Source organism: Elephantulus edwardii, unplaced genomic scaffold (assembly GCF_000299155.1).
Source record: "Elephantulus edwardii isolate Elephantulus edwardi_28Jun2011 unplaced genomic scaffold, EleEdw1.0 scaffold00287, whole genome shotgun sequence".
Classification (NCBI taxonomy): Eukaryota; Metazoa; Chordata; class Mammalia; order Macroscelidea; family Macroscelididae; genus Elephantulus; species Elephantulus edwardii.
This window is the reverse complement of record NW_006400037.1, coordinates 3,007,458-3,023,452: the sequence shown is the minus strand read 5'-3', so window position 1 is coordinate 3,023,452 and position 15,995 is coordinate 3,007,458. Positions and strand designations below refer to the sequence as shown.

At 37.3% G+C, this 15,995-nt stretch overlaps 1 protein-coding gene across 1 annotated transcript in view; it reads right to left on the bottom strand.

Annotated features, from left to right (window-relative positions):
• Positions 1-15,995, bottom strand: part of LOC102868630 — a 504,064-nt gene that overhangs the window by 302,368 nt on the left and 185,701 nt on the right. The window contains exons 8-11 of the mRNA XM_006900538.1: positions 11,729-11,804; positions 10,839-10,915; positions 10,707-10,738; positions 10,431-10,560 (exon numbers count right to left, since the gene is read on the bottom strand). Coding sequence (XP_006900600.1) covers positions 10,431-10,560; positions 10,707-10,738; positions 10,839-10,915; positions 11,729-11,804 — 315 coding nt within the window. The remainder of the gene's footprint in view (positions 1-10,430; positions 10,561-10,706; positions 10,739-10,838; positions 10,916-11,728; positions 11,805-15,995) is intronic.

Below are 15,995 nucleotides of genomic sequence, written 5' to 3'. Positions count from 1 at the left end.
AACCTAAATTTAAAAAAAAAAGAAGGGTAATCCAACAGAGTGCAGAAATTATCGAAATATCATTAATATTACATGTAAGCAAGATTCTGCTGAAAATTATCCAAAAATGTTTGGAATGGCACAGCAACAGAGAACTGTCACGTTTCTTCTCATGACATCCAGCCTTTTGAATGATCTATTCTGCAGATTTAAAATGTATGGAGACAGGAAACATCCACGACAAACTCCCTTTCTGATTTTGAACCAGATAGTGTTTCCTTCTTCTGTTCTGACAACGGCCTCCTAGTCCAAGTACAGGTTTCACACAATCAGGTGTTTTCGGATTCCCATTCTTCTCAAGATTAGTCACAAATTGTTGTGACCCGTAAAGTCAAATGCCCTTGCATAGTCAATGAAACAGACAGACATTCCTCTGGTACTCTCTGCTTTCAGCCAAGATACCTGACATCAGCAATAATCTCCCTACTACCATGGTGTCTTCTAAATCCATTTTGTATTTCTGGTAGTTCTCTGTCAATGTACTGTTCCAGTTGCTTTTAGACTTCAGCAGGATTTTACATGCATGTGATTTCCACATTTTACTGGATCACCTTTTTTTGGGAATGGAAATAAATATGGATCTCCTCCAGTAGTTGGCCAGGTGGTTGTTCTCCAGATTTCTTGGCAGAGCTAAGTAGACATTTCTAGGGCAGCACCTGCCTGTTGAAATATGTCAGCTGGTATTTCTGAGGACTTTCTATTTGCCAATTTCTTCAGAACAGCTTGAACTTCCTCCTTCATCAAGAAATTGTTTTATGAAATACATCTGTTTCAGCAAGTTCTTTTTGGTACAATAACTCTGTGTACTCCTTCCATCTTCTTTTCATGCTTCCTGGATCATTCAGTATTCTGTCCGTAGCATACTTAAGTATTGCAACTCAAGGCTTGAACTTGCTCTTCAGTTTTTTTCAGCTTAAGAAATGCTGAGCAAATTCAACCCTTTAATATTGTAGAACATCAACATCAAGTGTTCAGGTCTTCTTATCGCATCTGTAGGATGTACAAATCAGTCATAAACATGATAAAGAAGGTGACGATTTAAAAACAGGCTTTTGCACTCCAAGCATAGCTTGATAATAAAAGAGAGTGAACCCATCTTGTACCTACATACTTTCAGTTACACAGTGTAGAATATGAAAATAAAGGCTTAATATCTAGACCAAGGGTTTTTCCTTTGAAAAATCACTACTGTAAAATGTGAAAACTATATTTTATGGTAATTCTTCTAAAAGCTCAGGAGTATTAAGTTTGTGCTTACAGAACAGTGACAAGATTGATCTATTAATTATCTGTTTGCTAAGTAAAATGCTACTCCCAAATTTAGCAGCTTACCATTCCAAGTATTTATTATCTTACACTTTATGTGGGACAGGGATTTGGAAAATCTTAGCTGATTTCCTCAGATCAGAGTATAGATAAACTGCAAATAAATTGTTGGCTGGGGTTACAGTCATCTGGACTTGAAACTGGAGGTTCTTTGGTAGAAAATCTCACCCTCCTGGCTGTTGGCAGGAAGCTGCCATTTCTTACCCACATAGGCCTACCCACAGGACTGCTAAGATGTTATTTATCAGAGTCAAGTCACCTATTAAGAAAGGTAAGCACAAACTTACTTGTGGATTTCAAGAAATAAAATTCCTCATCACTGGCAGCATCATAGTTTCTTGTGCTTTTTGCATACTGTTGAGTCAGAACCAACCCATATCTGACTTTCCAGTGGGTTTTCAGGAGCAGTTGGTCACATGATAGGAGATTGTCCATCTTTCTCCTACAGATCAGCAATGGATTCGAACCATCTGTTTTGGGATGGCAGTGTGGCTTCTTATCACTAGACTATCAGCATCATAAAAGATGGAGAAAAACTAAAGTTGTTAATTATTTCATTCTACTTGAATCCACAATCAATACTGATGGTAACAGCAGTCAATAAATTGAAAAATGTACTGCACTGGGGAAAATATGCTGTCAAAGACCTCTCTAAAGTACTGAAGAGTAATGATGTCAGTTTCAAGATTGAGGTGCACAAGATTCCACCCATAACTTTTTTACTGATTGACAAGAACCTGGCCTGTGTCAGGCACAACTTCATCTCCAGACTGACATAATTGCTCTTCAGTACTTTGGAGACATCTCTAAAAGCAGACTTTCCAATCAAAATATGTCTTTTGATTTTCTGGATGCTGGTGCCAAGAGTGTTGATTGTGGAGCCAAGCAAACAAAAGCTGTTTACAATCTCAATCTCATCACCATCTATCATGATGTTGCCGATCAGCCCAGTGGTGAGAATCTTTGTTTTCTTGATTTGAGCCTCAATCCATATTGAAGGCTACAGTCCTTGACCTTCTGTAGCAAGCACTTCAGGTCCTCCTCAGTTTCAGCAAGCAGAGTTTTGTCATCTGCATAATGCAGGTTGTTGATCTTCCTCCAATCCTGATGCCACATTTATCCTCATAGAGCCCAGCTTCCCAGATAATCTGTTCTACAGATAGATTGAGAAGGTATGGGGAAAGGATACATCCCTGACATACACCCTTTGCAATTTTGAACCATGGAGTGTTTCCTTACTCTGTTCTGGTGACTGACTACCACTAGTCCAAGAATAGGCTTCGCATGAGCATGAACAAATGCTCTGGGATTTCCATTCTTCTCAGAGTCAGCCACAGTTTGTTGTGATCTACAGTTAAACCTTACATAATCAATGAAACAGAGATATACATTCCTCTGGTACTCCATGCTTTCAGTCAAGATCCATCTAACATTACCTACAATATCCCTACTACCACAACCCCTTCTAAGCCCTGCCTGAACTTCTGGTAGTTCTGTGTTGATTTGCTGTTCCAGTCATTTTTAGATAATCTTCAACAGAATCTTGCTTGCATATGATATTAATTATACTGTTCAATAATGTCCACACTCTGTGGCATCACATTTCTCTGGAATGGGAACAAATATAGATCTCTTCCAGTCAATTGGCCAAGTAGTTGTCCTCCAGCTTTCTTGGCACAACTTGGTGAACACATCTAGGGCAGCATTTATTAGTTGAAATATGTCAATTGGTATGCCATCAATCCCTGGGGCCTTATTTTTTGCCAATTATTTCAAAGCAGCTTGAACTTCCTCCTTCATCACCACAGGCTCTTGTTCATAGTTGTTTCATGAAATTATTCTGTGTTTGCCAATTCCTTTGGTACAGTGACTGTGTATACTCTTTCCATCTTCTTTTAATATGTCCTGGATCATTTAATATTTTGCCCAAAGCATCTTTAAGTGTTGCAACTTGGGGGTTGAATTTGTTCTTCAGTTTCTTCAGCTTAAGAAATTCTGAGCAAGTTTGGCCCTTTTGATTTTCTGACTCCAGCTTCTTGCACATTTCATTGTAATACTTTGTCTTCCCGTGCTGCCTTTTGAAATCTTCTATTCAGCTCTTTAAAATCTTGATTTATTCCCTCTGCTTTGGCTTCTTGGCACTCTAGTGTAATATTCAGATTCTCTTCTGACTATGGATGACAGAAGGAGAATTGATGCCTTTGATCTTTGGTGTTGAAGAATATTGAATATACCATGGACTGCTAAGAGAACAAACAGGCTCATCCTGGAGAGGGTTAAACCAGGCTTCTCCTTAGAGGCAAGGATTCTGAAGCTTTGTCTGACATACTTTGGACATGTTGCAAGGAGGGACCAGTCCCTGGAGAGAGATGTCATGCTTGAGAAGTTGGGGGGTGGGGGGATAGCACAGGAGAGGAAGAGCATCTATGAGATGGATTGATTCAGTGAATTTGGTTATGGGGGTAGGTGTGTCAGAGACAGTGAGATTGGTACAGGATAGAGCAAGGTTTAGAGCTGTTGTACATAGGGTCGCTATGAGTTACTGGTGACTCGATGGCACATAACAACAACAACAACAACAACATGCATCTGAAAGTTGAACATTTAATAAGGAAAGCAAAGACTAATAGGTGCCTCTGAATTATGATGTTGGTGAAGAGTATTAAATATTCCATGGATGAAAAAGAAATAAATGAATTTTAGAAAAAGTGAAAACAAGTTGTTATTAGAAGAAAAGATGGTGAGACTTCCTCTTACACATGGTGGGATTATTGTCAGGAAGGGTCAGTCAGAAGGAGTCAGTGCTTGAAAAAAAAGACATCAAATTGGGAATGCTACAAGGTTAGACAAGGAGACAGTCACACGGTGACAACAACAGTGGCTCGGAATATATCATGATCATGAAGATGGTGCAGGTTAAAGTAAAGTCCAGATCTGTTGATCATACTGTTGCAATGAGTTGTAGTTAACTTGAAGACACCTAAAAACAACTACGCAAATAACACAACCTTGCTCGTCAAAACTAATGAAGCCCTGAAGCATTTGCTGTAGAAGTTCAAGGACTGTAGTCGTTCAGTATGGGTTGAAGCTCAACTTCAAGAAAACAAAGATTCTCACCGCTGGACCAACTTGCAGCATGATAATAGATAGAGAAGGGATTGTGGCTTTTAACAATTTCAGCTTGCTTATTTCCACAATCAACTCTTAACACCAGAAGTCAGGAAATTAAAAGATTAATTGCATTGGGAAAATCTGCTGTCAAGGACCTCTTCAGAGTGCTGAAGAACAATGATATCAGTCTAGAGACTAAGGTACGCCTGATCGAGGCCATGGTCTTTGCCATTATTTCTATGCATCAGCGATCTGGACAATGACTAAGGATGACAGAAGAAAAATTAATACTTTTGAATTGTGGTACTAGGGAAAAGCATTGAATACACGAACAAACAGGTATCACCTGGAGAACATGAAACCTAGTTGTTCCCTTGGAGGCAAGGATTTTGAAGCTCCATCTCACATACTTTCGACATGTTGCCAGGAAGGACCAATCCTCAGAGCAAGACATAATAGAAAGGTGGAGGGACAATGCAAAAGAGGAGGACCCTGGAAGAGATGGATTGACACAGTAACTGGGATAAAAGGGTTAGGTGTGTCAGAGACAGTGAGCCTGGCTCAGGAGAAGGCAGCGTTCAGAGCTATTGTGCATAGAGTTGCTATGAGTCGCAGACAACTCAATAGCACAAGCACATAACAACATCAACAACTTATCTTCAGTGGATATTTTGGCATTTTTTTCATTAAATATTCTGCTTCTAAGTATAACTGTTATCTGTGGCTCTCAATCCTATCCCACAGCATCTTTCTAAAAACAAAGTCTCTTTGAAGCCTCTTCAAAATTACAATTCCTGGCAAGAACAGGGTAGGGTGCCTAGTAAGTGAGGAAAGCACAGGTATACTTGTAATTATTAATCAATAATAAATAATTTCATGGTTTTGCCTTTGATGTAGTGAAATCCATGTAAAATTGTCCAGTAGAAACCAGTACATAAGCACAAGGAAACCCATGTTTACCCTTTTTAATTGGAAATCCACCCTGGTTCTTACTATATGAACGCAAACTTTTCTCAGAGGTAGTAATTTTGGAGGTCGAGAGGAATCTGCCTTTCCTGACTTCATTCCAACCACACTCAATACACCCTAAAAAACAAACCTGTTGTTACTGAGCATCTCTGACTCACAGCAACCTTATAGTACAGAATAAAACTACTCCTAAGTGCTTTCAAGGCTGTTAAATTTTACATAAGCAGACTGTCACATCTTTCTCCCAAGGAAGGATGGGTGAGTTAAAATTGCAAGCTTTAGTGTAACAGCTCAGTGCTTAACCACTGTACTACCAGGACATGTTACCTATATAAGAATATACTTATACCTAAATATTCTTTTCTTTAAAGAGAAAAGAATTAAATTTTACTTTTTGAAGCAAGGAGTGTAATATAAATTTGGACATATTTTTAAAGTATTTTAAAAATATGGTTACTTTTTTCATATTCAGAAGTATGTCATGGCAGAAAGCAAATATTTGAAAGTTTAAAAAAATCTACTACAAAAATCTGGAAAAATATTTTCTTAGATTCATTAAAAGGCAATAATGATATACTAAATATTTCCAGTTATGTGATATATTAGAAAGTTTAAGATAAAGGCTCAATCCCTTAAGTAACATAAATCAAATGCATCTAAATTTCTTGCTAATTTTCCATTGAAAATTATTACTGTAAAATGAGAAAGTCACATATATTTATGTTTCATAATTGTATTGTTGTTGTGTGCTATTGAATCGGAACCAATCGTTAGCTGAGCTGATCCTCCAGTGAGTTTTCACAGGCATTTAATTACACATGAGGAGATTGCCCATCCATCTCTCATGGAGCAAGTGGCGGATTCGAACCATGTGCCTTCAGTATTGTAGTGCAGCCCATTACCAGGGTTGTTATGTGCCGTTAAGTTCCCTGCAACTTCTAACTATCCTATTCACAATCACTGTGAACCATGCTCTATCCTGGGCCAATTTCACTGTTCCTGACACATCTACCCACATTAATCCAGGTACTGTGTCAATCCATGTCATCTGGGGTCTTCCTCTCCTGTGCTGTTTCTCCACCCTGCCAAGCATGATGTCCTTCTCCAAGGACTGGCGACATACCCAAGGCATGTGAGACAGAGCTTCAAAATCCTTGCCTCCAAGAAGCAGATTGGTTTCACCATCTGCAGCACATACCTGTTTGTTCCCTTGTCAGTCCATGGTATGTTCAATACTCTTCTCCAACATCACAACTCAAAGGCATCAATTCTTCTTTTCTTTTGGGTCATTGTCCAGCTCTCTGATGTACAACAGGCAATTGCAAAGACCATAGTCTTGATCAGACACTCCTTAGTTTCTAGACTGATATTGTTGCTCTTTAGCACTCTGAAGAGGTGCTTGACAGCAGACTTTCCTATTACAATTCATCTTTTTGTTTTCCGACTGCTGATTCCAGTAGGCCACCAAAGTAAATCTTTTAAAAACTCACATTGGGAAGTTTGTGGAACCAGCCCTGACGTAGAAATAGTGATCAAGAAACTTTGATCATTCTAGTCCTTCCTCTTTGTTAGAGGATGTCACATCATAGACAAGAAGATGTGTTTGTGATTACCACTGTCAATGTTACATGATTGTTTTAATAGCCATGAGTTTGTGACTATAACATGAAATTGTCAGTGGCATCTCAAAGACTCATGCCATGTTTTTACTCTCAGATCCTTCACTGGCAGGGAATGAGTCAGCAGTTCTCTGAGAAATGAGCATTGTAGCTTTCCGATCTTTAGAATAGCTAAACCAACAAACACCATGATAACTAAATATAAAGATTAGTACACCAAGGTATATTCTATAATATATTCCCTTGGAAAAGTGCATAGGTAGCACTGTTTTATCGCAGCACTTCCCAGGCACGTGAAAGATGATTCACCAGTGTGGACTGATGGGACATCAAGCACAACATCAGGAAATAATCCTTCAAGTAATTACCACACATAAAAGACCTCCTGCTGAAATAATGTCAGTTTCACTCAGGGAAATTATTCATACTACCCTGCACCTGCCTTTTCAGGACTGCTCGTTCTAGTTTATATATTACAATATTAGCATATTAAGATGTTAAAAACAATTAAGAGCAAAAGTTTCTCAATTTGCCTCATCCATCAGTGAGCTAGCTGGTCTACAGACAGACACTCAGGCAATGGTGCCACAAAGGCACGCAGGAGTCTCAGCTCTCTTCTTGGGGAGCTCTCTGAAGGGCTGTTTGAGCTTCCTCACAGGATGAGGACAGAGTTCCAAAAGGTGAAAGAAGCAGGCTTTGAGAGCTGCTTTTGAGTACTGTTTCGGCTGCATTCACATTGTTGTTGTTCTGTACCATAGAAACAGAACTGACCCATAGCTGACCCTCAAGTGGGTTTTCAGAAGCAGTTAAATCACAAGGGAGGAGATTGCTCATTCCACGTGCCTTCAGGATTTCAGTGCAGCTACTTGCCACTAGGCCACCAGTGCCACTAGGCCACCAGTGTTCCACATATGTACATATTTATTATTCATGTACAGAACAGGACCAGAAAGGGTAAACAGCTCAGCTTCTTGATGTAGAAGTGTCAAGATTCCTTTGTAAATGGGATAGTGGGATGAATATTAGAACATACTTGCTTCTCAATATCTCATATTCCTAGGTAGTCCAGGTCCTCTGAGCAAAGGCATTTTAAAAATGCTTTCATAAGGAGATATCCCAAAGAAGTGAATCTTAGTGATAGCTGTTATTTAGAGATGCTCTAGGGTAGCAAAAGTACAGACATATCTTTCCATTCTCTGAAGATCTGTCGCAAACTAGTGTGTAATAAACCTACAGACACCTTCTTCTTATAAGACATTAGTTTGTATCTAAGATAAAGATGTCATTACAAAGAAGAGAATGACATTTAATGCATGTCACTGTATGTACAGGTACAATGTGGCCCTCACCACATCACCTGCAAGAACTGAAGCTTAAGCAGCCAATGAAAGATACTGTCCCAACAATTGTTTTTGCCATTAGAAATAGTCTTTGTCTGTGAATCATATGCCTTTTGCTCGTAAGATAAATTTCAGATTCTTAAAATTTATGATTTCTTGTTGTCATTGTTGCTAAAAGCCATTGAATTGTCTGCGACTCATAGAAACCTTTACGTACAAAAGCTCTGAACTGAATGTTGTCATATCCTTAACCAGTTTCAGTGGCTCTGACACACCTACAAATAGCATTATTTTGTCCCCATATTGTCATTATGTAGATGACACAACAAAGTTTGCTGAAAGTGAGGAGGATATTAAGCATTTGCTGCAGAAGGTCAAAGACTGCAGCCTTCAATATAGATTGAACTCAATAACAAGAAAACAAAAATTCCCACCCCTGGGCAAGTTGGCACCATCATGACAGAAGAAGAAGAGGTTGAGATTGTTAACAGCCTCAGCTTGCTTAGCTCCACAATCAACAATCTTGGTATCAACAGCCAGGAAATCAAAAGACTAATTGCATTTAGGAAAATCCACTGTCAGGAACCTCTCCAGAGTGCTGAAGAGCAAAAATGTCAGTCTAGAGACTAAGGTTATGCATCAGAAAGCTGGACAATGGCTAAGGATGACAGAAGAATTAATGTCTTTGAGTTGTGATACTTGAAATGGTTATTGAATATATCATGGACTGCTAAGAGAACAAACAGATTAATCCTTGAGAGGATGAAACCAAGCTGCTCCTTGAAGGCAAGGATTTTGAGGTTCTGTCTCACATAATTTTAGGCATGTTTCCAGGAAGGATCAGTCCTAGAGAGGGAAATCATGCTTGACAGGGCAGAGGGACAACACAAGGAAGACGTTGGACGAGATGGATTGACCCAGTGACGGGAGTAATGGGGCTACACAACGAAATAAAGAGCAGAGTTCAGAGCTGTTGTACATAAGGTTGCTATGAGTCATGAGTGACTCCATAGCACATAACAACCACAACTGGTAGATATAATCTACCACATTCAATTAGGTGGGAAAGCATTAGCATTAGCAGTAGGAAATCCAGGTAACAGGATATGAGAGGCCATTCTGAGTGAGGTAAGTGGGTAAGGAATTCCACATGGGAAACTATCACTAAGAAAAATGCCTGATGAATAGATTAATTTTGGAAAGAGAAGCTACTAGAAGGTATTCTTAGAATGCAGCATTTTTTTCAAGAAAAAAATAGGTAACTTATTGAACTATCTAATAGGAAGGGTACATTTTTTTATTAAATGCTGTAAGTTAGCATCTCCAGCACATCCTAGAGGCTATTTGTACAGTACAGCTTCCAGCAGAGAAAAGTTATGTTTATATACAGAACACACAAATTGTGCTTAAAATAGTAGGTACATATATTTCAAGAAATGTTGGAGGCTTGTGTTTATAGACAAAGAGCTTCCATCAAATCCAATGTTTTTCTGCCTAGTGTTTTTCTTTTTATCTTTATTATGATACTAGTTACAAATGACAATAATTAGAATTGCAAATGTTTGTTTGCTTCATTAGAACACAAATCTCTGAAAGTCAGAGATAATAATATAGTTCTGTCTGTGATACAAAAATTATTTAACACAATGTTTTAAATATAACAGATACTTTATAGAATTGAGTTAATTTCTAAAGTGATTACACTTCTTAAGAGCTACAATTGCTGCATATTATGAACAGTTAGTGTTAATTACCTACATTTCAATACTCAATTAAGTCATTCCAAACATCATTTTTTCTTGATGCACTATTTTGTATAATGACACTGTCTGTCCAGATTCAAAGCCTGTCATCTATTGATCACTTGTATTAATGGAGATAATGAATTAGTGAAATGGTCTAACACTGGCCAAAAGCCATTTGAAAACAAAAAAGCAAAACTATAATTTAATTGAAGTTTAGAAGTCTGCTTTTCTCCAGTTCCCAGGCCTGCCACTGCTCCACAGGCTTCACCCAATGATTTTACCATATTTGTCTGTCTTATGTCCAAGTGCATCAATGGTGCCATCTGGATGCAAGCGAATAAATCCTCCAGTGAGCTTATTGTAGAACTGAAGAGTATTCCCTTTCATAAACTTCCAGCTTTCTGCAGCCCACTGAATTAAAACAAACAAAAGGGTCAGTATGAGAAAAAGAAAAAATTGCCAAAAAATATCTATAAATAGGCTATTTTGTGGTAGCCCACAGGTAGCTACAACAATGGTTTTGTACTAATTAAATTAAGGCAAAAGTAAAGTCTTACAATTTCTTTTCTCTTAAGCTCTAACTTCTTCCCTGTATAAAGGGGGGAAAAATACCATTATTTCAACAGAGTTAATCCTTCTTCAATCAATTTTCTGCAGTAAAATAGAATTTTCCAAGTCACAGCACTTACTCTGAAAGAGAATGCTGCTTTCACTGGCATACAGCTCTCTGACAATTTCACCATCACCTTCCCCCTGATCCAGCCACCTATGGAAAAAGAAGACAGAGCATCAGTTTTATCGAGGCTTTGTATTTTCATGAGCCACTGGCATGTATCAACTCTAGTCAGATGTAATGGTTAGCAGGAATCAGAAAAAGCAACATGGAGTGGGAAATGCAGGAAGAAATGTCAGAGATGACTGTGAGAGAGTCAAAAGTAAAGGATGAAGTCTCTGTCTGGTAAAAAGTATTTATTCCCAAATCCATGTGTGGGTTACTAGGTCAACAAGCTTGTCATAGAAAATAGGCCAGGGTCACATATTTTACATTCATTGGATCATTCATTGCATTCTGTTCTTTGACAATTAACTACAATCCAAATGTTGGTCAGCTTTTTCATAAATTTGTATGAGGGAAGAAGCAGAAGAATGTTGAAAGAAAGTAAATCTATAGTTTCACAGGGAAAATAAAGCAAAGGCCTATTGTCAGTGGGTCAGCAATATCATCTTACAACATTTATTTTGTACATATATTCTGTTTTAAACCACTTTTAGAACTAGTCCAATTGTAGTAAGGTTTTCCAAGGAGAGAGACTGATTCTCTTCGCTGATAAGTAAAGAAAGAGCTATAACAGATAGATATTACGTACCAAAAAAGTTTTAAATTTATATGACCAGAAATTATAAACCTAACATATATCTTCCACAATAGAAGAAACCATTCCTAAAATTAATACTCACAAAAGTTAATTAATAATGCATCATCAATTTTTAAACAAATTTCTTAGTTTTCAAATTTACATGAACTTGACACTGACTAGTAAGAAATTGATTTTTTTAATATAAGAGCACACCTACAAACCTGCTACAGGAGAAAGCATATTCGTGATTTGTTGTGGGATCTTTGACCATAATACCATCAAGAAACCAGCCATTTCCTAATACAAATGAAATAGATGAAAATATTGTGTGAATAGACATGTTACATGTACCTTCCAAATTCTAAGCACCAATCTCTAGCTTCTGAATATATATAAATCTCAGATATATTTGAAGCATTATTTCAAGCTCTATAACTTCAAATTAAGTAAAATATAACAGGAGAAGCATTTAAAAATATTCCACATATTTATAACAAAAGCACTATATTAATTCATAGCTTTATCTTTTAAGATATCTATTTCAGCATGATTTTTTCAAACAGTTTAAAATACTAGAATAATTCTTAAATTGCTATTTCACAAACTACACATAATTCTGTCTACTCACTATCAAAAGATAAATATTTCATGAGTTAGCAATACTTTTCTTTCTAAATAAACACATGGAAAGATAAATTTGAGCAAAATCTACATAAAGAATATGCCTTGATAGGCTAAAATTAAGCAGTCATTCAGAAATCCTGTGTGTCAGAGACTGAATTGAGTCCCACAAAAATATAAATGTATAATAAAACAAAGTGAAAGTTAAGTACTATTCTTCTATGAACTGATAAGCCAAACAATTTTACAAGGATTAAGGGTGGAATGCAACTCCATTAATTCCATCACAGACCTAGTCTGATGGAAGTTTCCCTAGAATGTCGTCTGTAATGCATTTTATTTCACTAGTGATAAAGAGGGAGGAAAGTGAGCCAGAAAGGGAGTAGTGGGGTTGGCGAGAAGTAACTGCCAGGAATAGAGTGCATCTTTCTGGAGCCAACTTCTGTGTGAGGAAGTTCTTGATACCAGGAAAGGTCAAGACACATGGAAGTCTCCAGGAAGCCCCAGGTTTATAGACGCTGGAGGGGAAAAGGGCTAGCCAGTCACAAGCAACAGAAAGAGTGGTACTAAGATAATACTTATGAAGGGAATAATCACTTTTTTTAAAAAAAAAATTATTTTATTAACCTTAATGAACATTTACAGAGATTTTGGATTTCCATTCATTCATTGTTATATTTTTCTCCATGCCCACCCCTCCTCCCCAGTTCACTCTTCTCTTTGAAAAGTAAAAGAAAAATTCCTTCATTGCTATACAATCCTCCCCCCTCTTTTTCAATATTTAATTTTACATAAATTTATAAACTAGAGTTGATTAGAATAAAATTTTATTAACTTCATAGGTAGAATGGGAAGTTTATAACTTGTCATAGTATTATCTACATAAAATAAATTCTCCTTGCAATGATTTTTAAAATCACCACCTGTCTTTGGAGGGACTGGAGAGCATTATGCTAAGTGAACAAAGTCAGTTCCATAAAGACAAATACATTATAAGACCATTTTTGTAGAAATAGAAAGATAACTAGTAAAACATGTATGAGAATCGAAGGGGAGGGGAGTGAAGGAGGAGTAGAGGGGTTAGAATGAGGAGTCGCACAATTTGATGGGTGGGTAAAGGAAATGGGAGAGATCCAGTGTGAAAACCAATGTATACTAACTTTGTAAGAAAACTAGTATAAAATAAAAATTTTATTTTTAAAATATCCTCCTTTAATAAAAATCTTTAAAAGGATACTTGCAAGTTCAAGAATAAAAGTCTCTAACAAACGATAGAAGAACCTTCATTGTCTGATCTTTGCTTGCTCTTCAATGTCATTATTTTTGTAAAAAAACATTCTAGAATAATGTCATGTAAAACTTCTCAGTTTCCTAGGTCAATATGTCAAACTTTAGCATACATCAAAATCACTACGAGAGGTCATTTTAAAAGAACAACAACAAGCAAACAAAAAAACCCCTACCAAAAGCAAAAACCACAACAACAAACAACCCTCAAACAGTTTGCTAAACTTTCACCCTGTTATTTCTGGTGTGGTAAACCTAGAATAGGTAGCCTAGGGTGAATCATTGATCCAGATTGAGAAATGTCCTGACACACAGAGCTTCCAAGGCTATAATCTTGATGGAAGGCAACTGACACATCTTTCTCCCAGTGTTCAATGGGTTCAAACCATCAGCTTGTGGCAACCAAACACCTAAGCATTGTGAAACCACAAAATCAACATCTCGTCGTGCTGCTTCTGATTTACAATTGATCTTTGGTTGGGTTTTCTGAGGCCATAAATCAAATGGGAGAAGACTGAGTCTCTCCCTGAGGAGCCAAGGAGCAGCTGGTGGATTCAAATCTACTGAGAAGCACAGCCTTTGGGTTCGCAGCACACCTTCCTATAGACCATACTACCAGAGCTCCCTAGAGTGTCACCATGGTTCTCTAGAAAAAGAATCCTCTTTAAATATATAGATGGGGGGGGGCGGGGAATTGTCACTTTTTTTTTCTTTTTTATACTTGTCTATTTACAAAGTTTATATATATTGTTTTTCACACTGGATCTTTCCCATTACCATCACCCCCCTCTCTCCACCCATCAAATTGTGTGACCCTATGATTAACCACCCTCCCGCCCATCCTCACCCCTCTGCTCCCACCTTCCATCCCCACTGGACCCTCATACTCATTCTACAATAATGGTCTTATACAGTATTTGTTCTTTTGGGATTGAGTTCATTCGCTCAGCATAATACTATCCAGTCCTTCCCAAGTTAGATAGTGATTTTCAAAAATCATTGTTCCTGTGTGCTGTGTAGTATTCCATCATGTGAATGTACCATAATTTCTCAATCCATTAGATTGTGACTGAACATTTGGGCTGTTTCCATGTTCTTACAATGGTGAATAACTGGTATGAACATTGGTGTATAAGTTTCTATTTGTGTTCATTTTATCAGGGTTTACATGCAAGCTGGGTCATATGGTATTTCTGTGTTCAGCTTTTTGAGGAAATGCCAAACTACCTTCCAGAGTGGTTGGATTCCTATCTCACCACATGTTCTCCAACATTTGTTACTTGCTGATCATAATGTTCATCAAAGACAAACTGGGCTCAAGCTTAGATGGCCTAGTCTATGGTATAAAGAGACTGCCATATATAGCCAGAAATACTCAGTCTGGAGAGGATAAAAGTGATGAAAGGAACCTTCTAAAGATTAAATCCCTGTATACCTCAAAAACTTTTTCCAGCAGAGTGAAAAGAAAACCTACTGCTTGGTAAAAATATTTGGCTATACCATTTCAGAAAAGGGTCTCATCAATAGTGTACAGAATTCTACAGGGCCTCCACAAGAAAAAGAGTGATGACACAATTATTAAATAGGCAAAAGACATGGAAAGAATTTTCACGGAGGAAAGAGGAAGATATGCTGATGGCCAACAGATACATGAAAAATGCTCATAATCACTGGCAATAAGAGAGATGCAAATCAAAACCACAATGAGACACCATATCACTCTAGTAGCAGAGGCAAAGTTATGTCACATTTTTAAGGTAAAAATTATAAACTTTTTTCATTTTTTCATTCTGTTTATAAGCCTTTATATGTATCTCTTTATTTCAGGCCTGAGGCACCATGGACAGAGACAAAGATACCAAGCTTCTAATAGGAATTTAGAGTTCAGTTTTACAGAGGTTAAAATATTTGAGTGTTAATCAAAAGACTGATGATTCAAACCCACTCCAAGAGCTTTTGTAAAAGTTGCAACCTAGAAAACTCTAAAGAACAATTCTGTTCTTTCCTTCAGGATCTCTATAGTTGTTACCTACTTGGTGGCAGTGAGGTTTTTAAATTTAGGAGTATAGAGTGAAATATTTTTTGGTAAAAAGTTTTGCCACATCTGCTCTTTTAAATTTTTTTATTTCCTTGGAGTTTTACAAATCTTTTTCCCCACACACATCCACACGTGGTATTAGGTATATATTTTTTTTCATTTTATACTGCTTTATTTACAACGTTTGGATACATAGTTTTTTCACACTGGATCTTTTCTGTATCCTTCACCACCAAAACTCCACCCACCATCAAATGACATATATGCTTTTTAAAAAAAAAGATTTGCAACTGTGCAGCAGGTAAAGGTCAGTTTAAAAAAGTAAAAAAAACTAATAATGTTATTCATGTCTTTTACTTAAGCAAACCAGAAATCTAAAACCTTTTGAAAAGAAAAAGCTAATGTTAGATTTACACGAAGGCTTCAATTAACAAATTATCCAAGATGGTATACCAATTGAAGTATTTCAGATAACAGATGTTGCCCTGGATGTGCTCACCAAGTTGTGCCAAGAAATCTGGAGAACAACCACTTGGCCAACT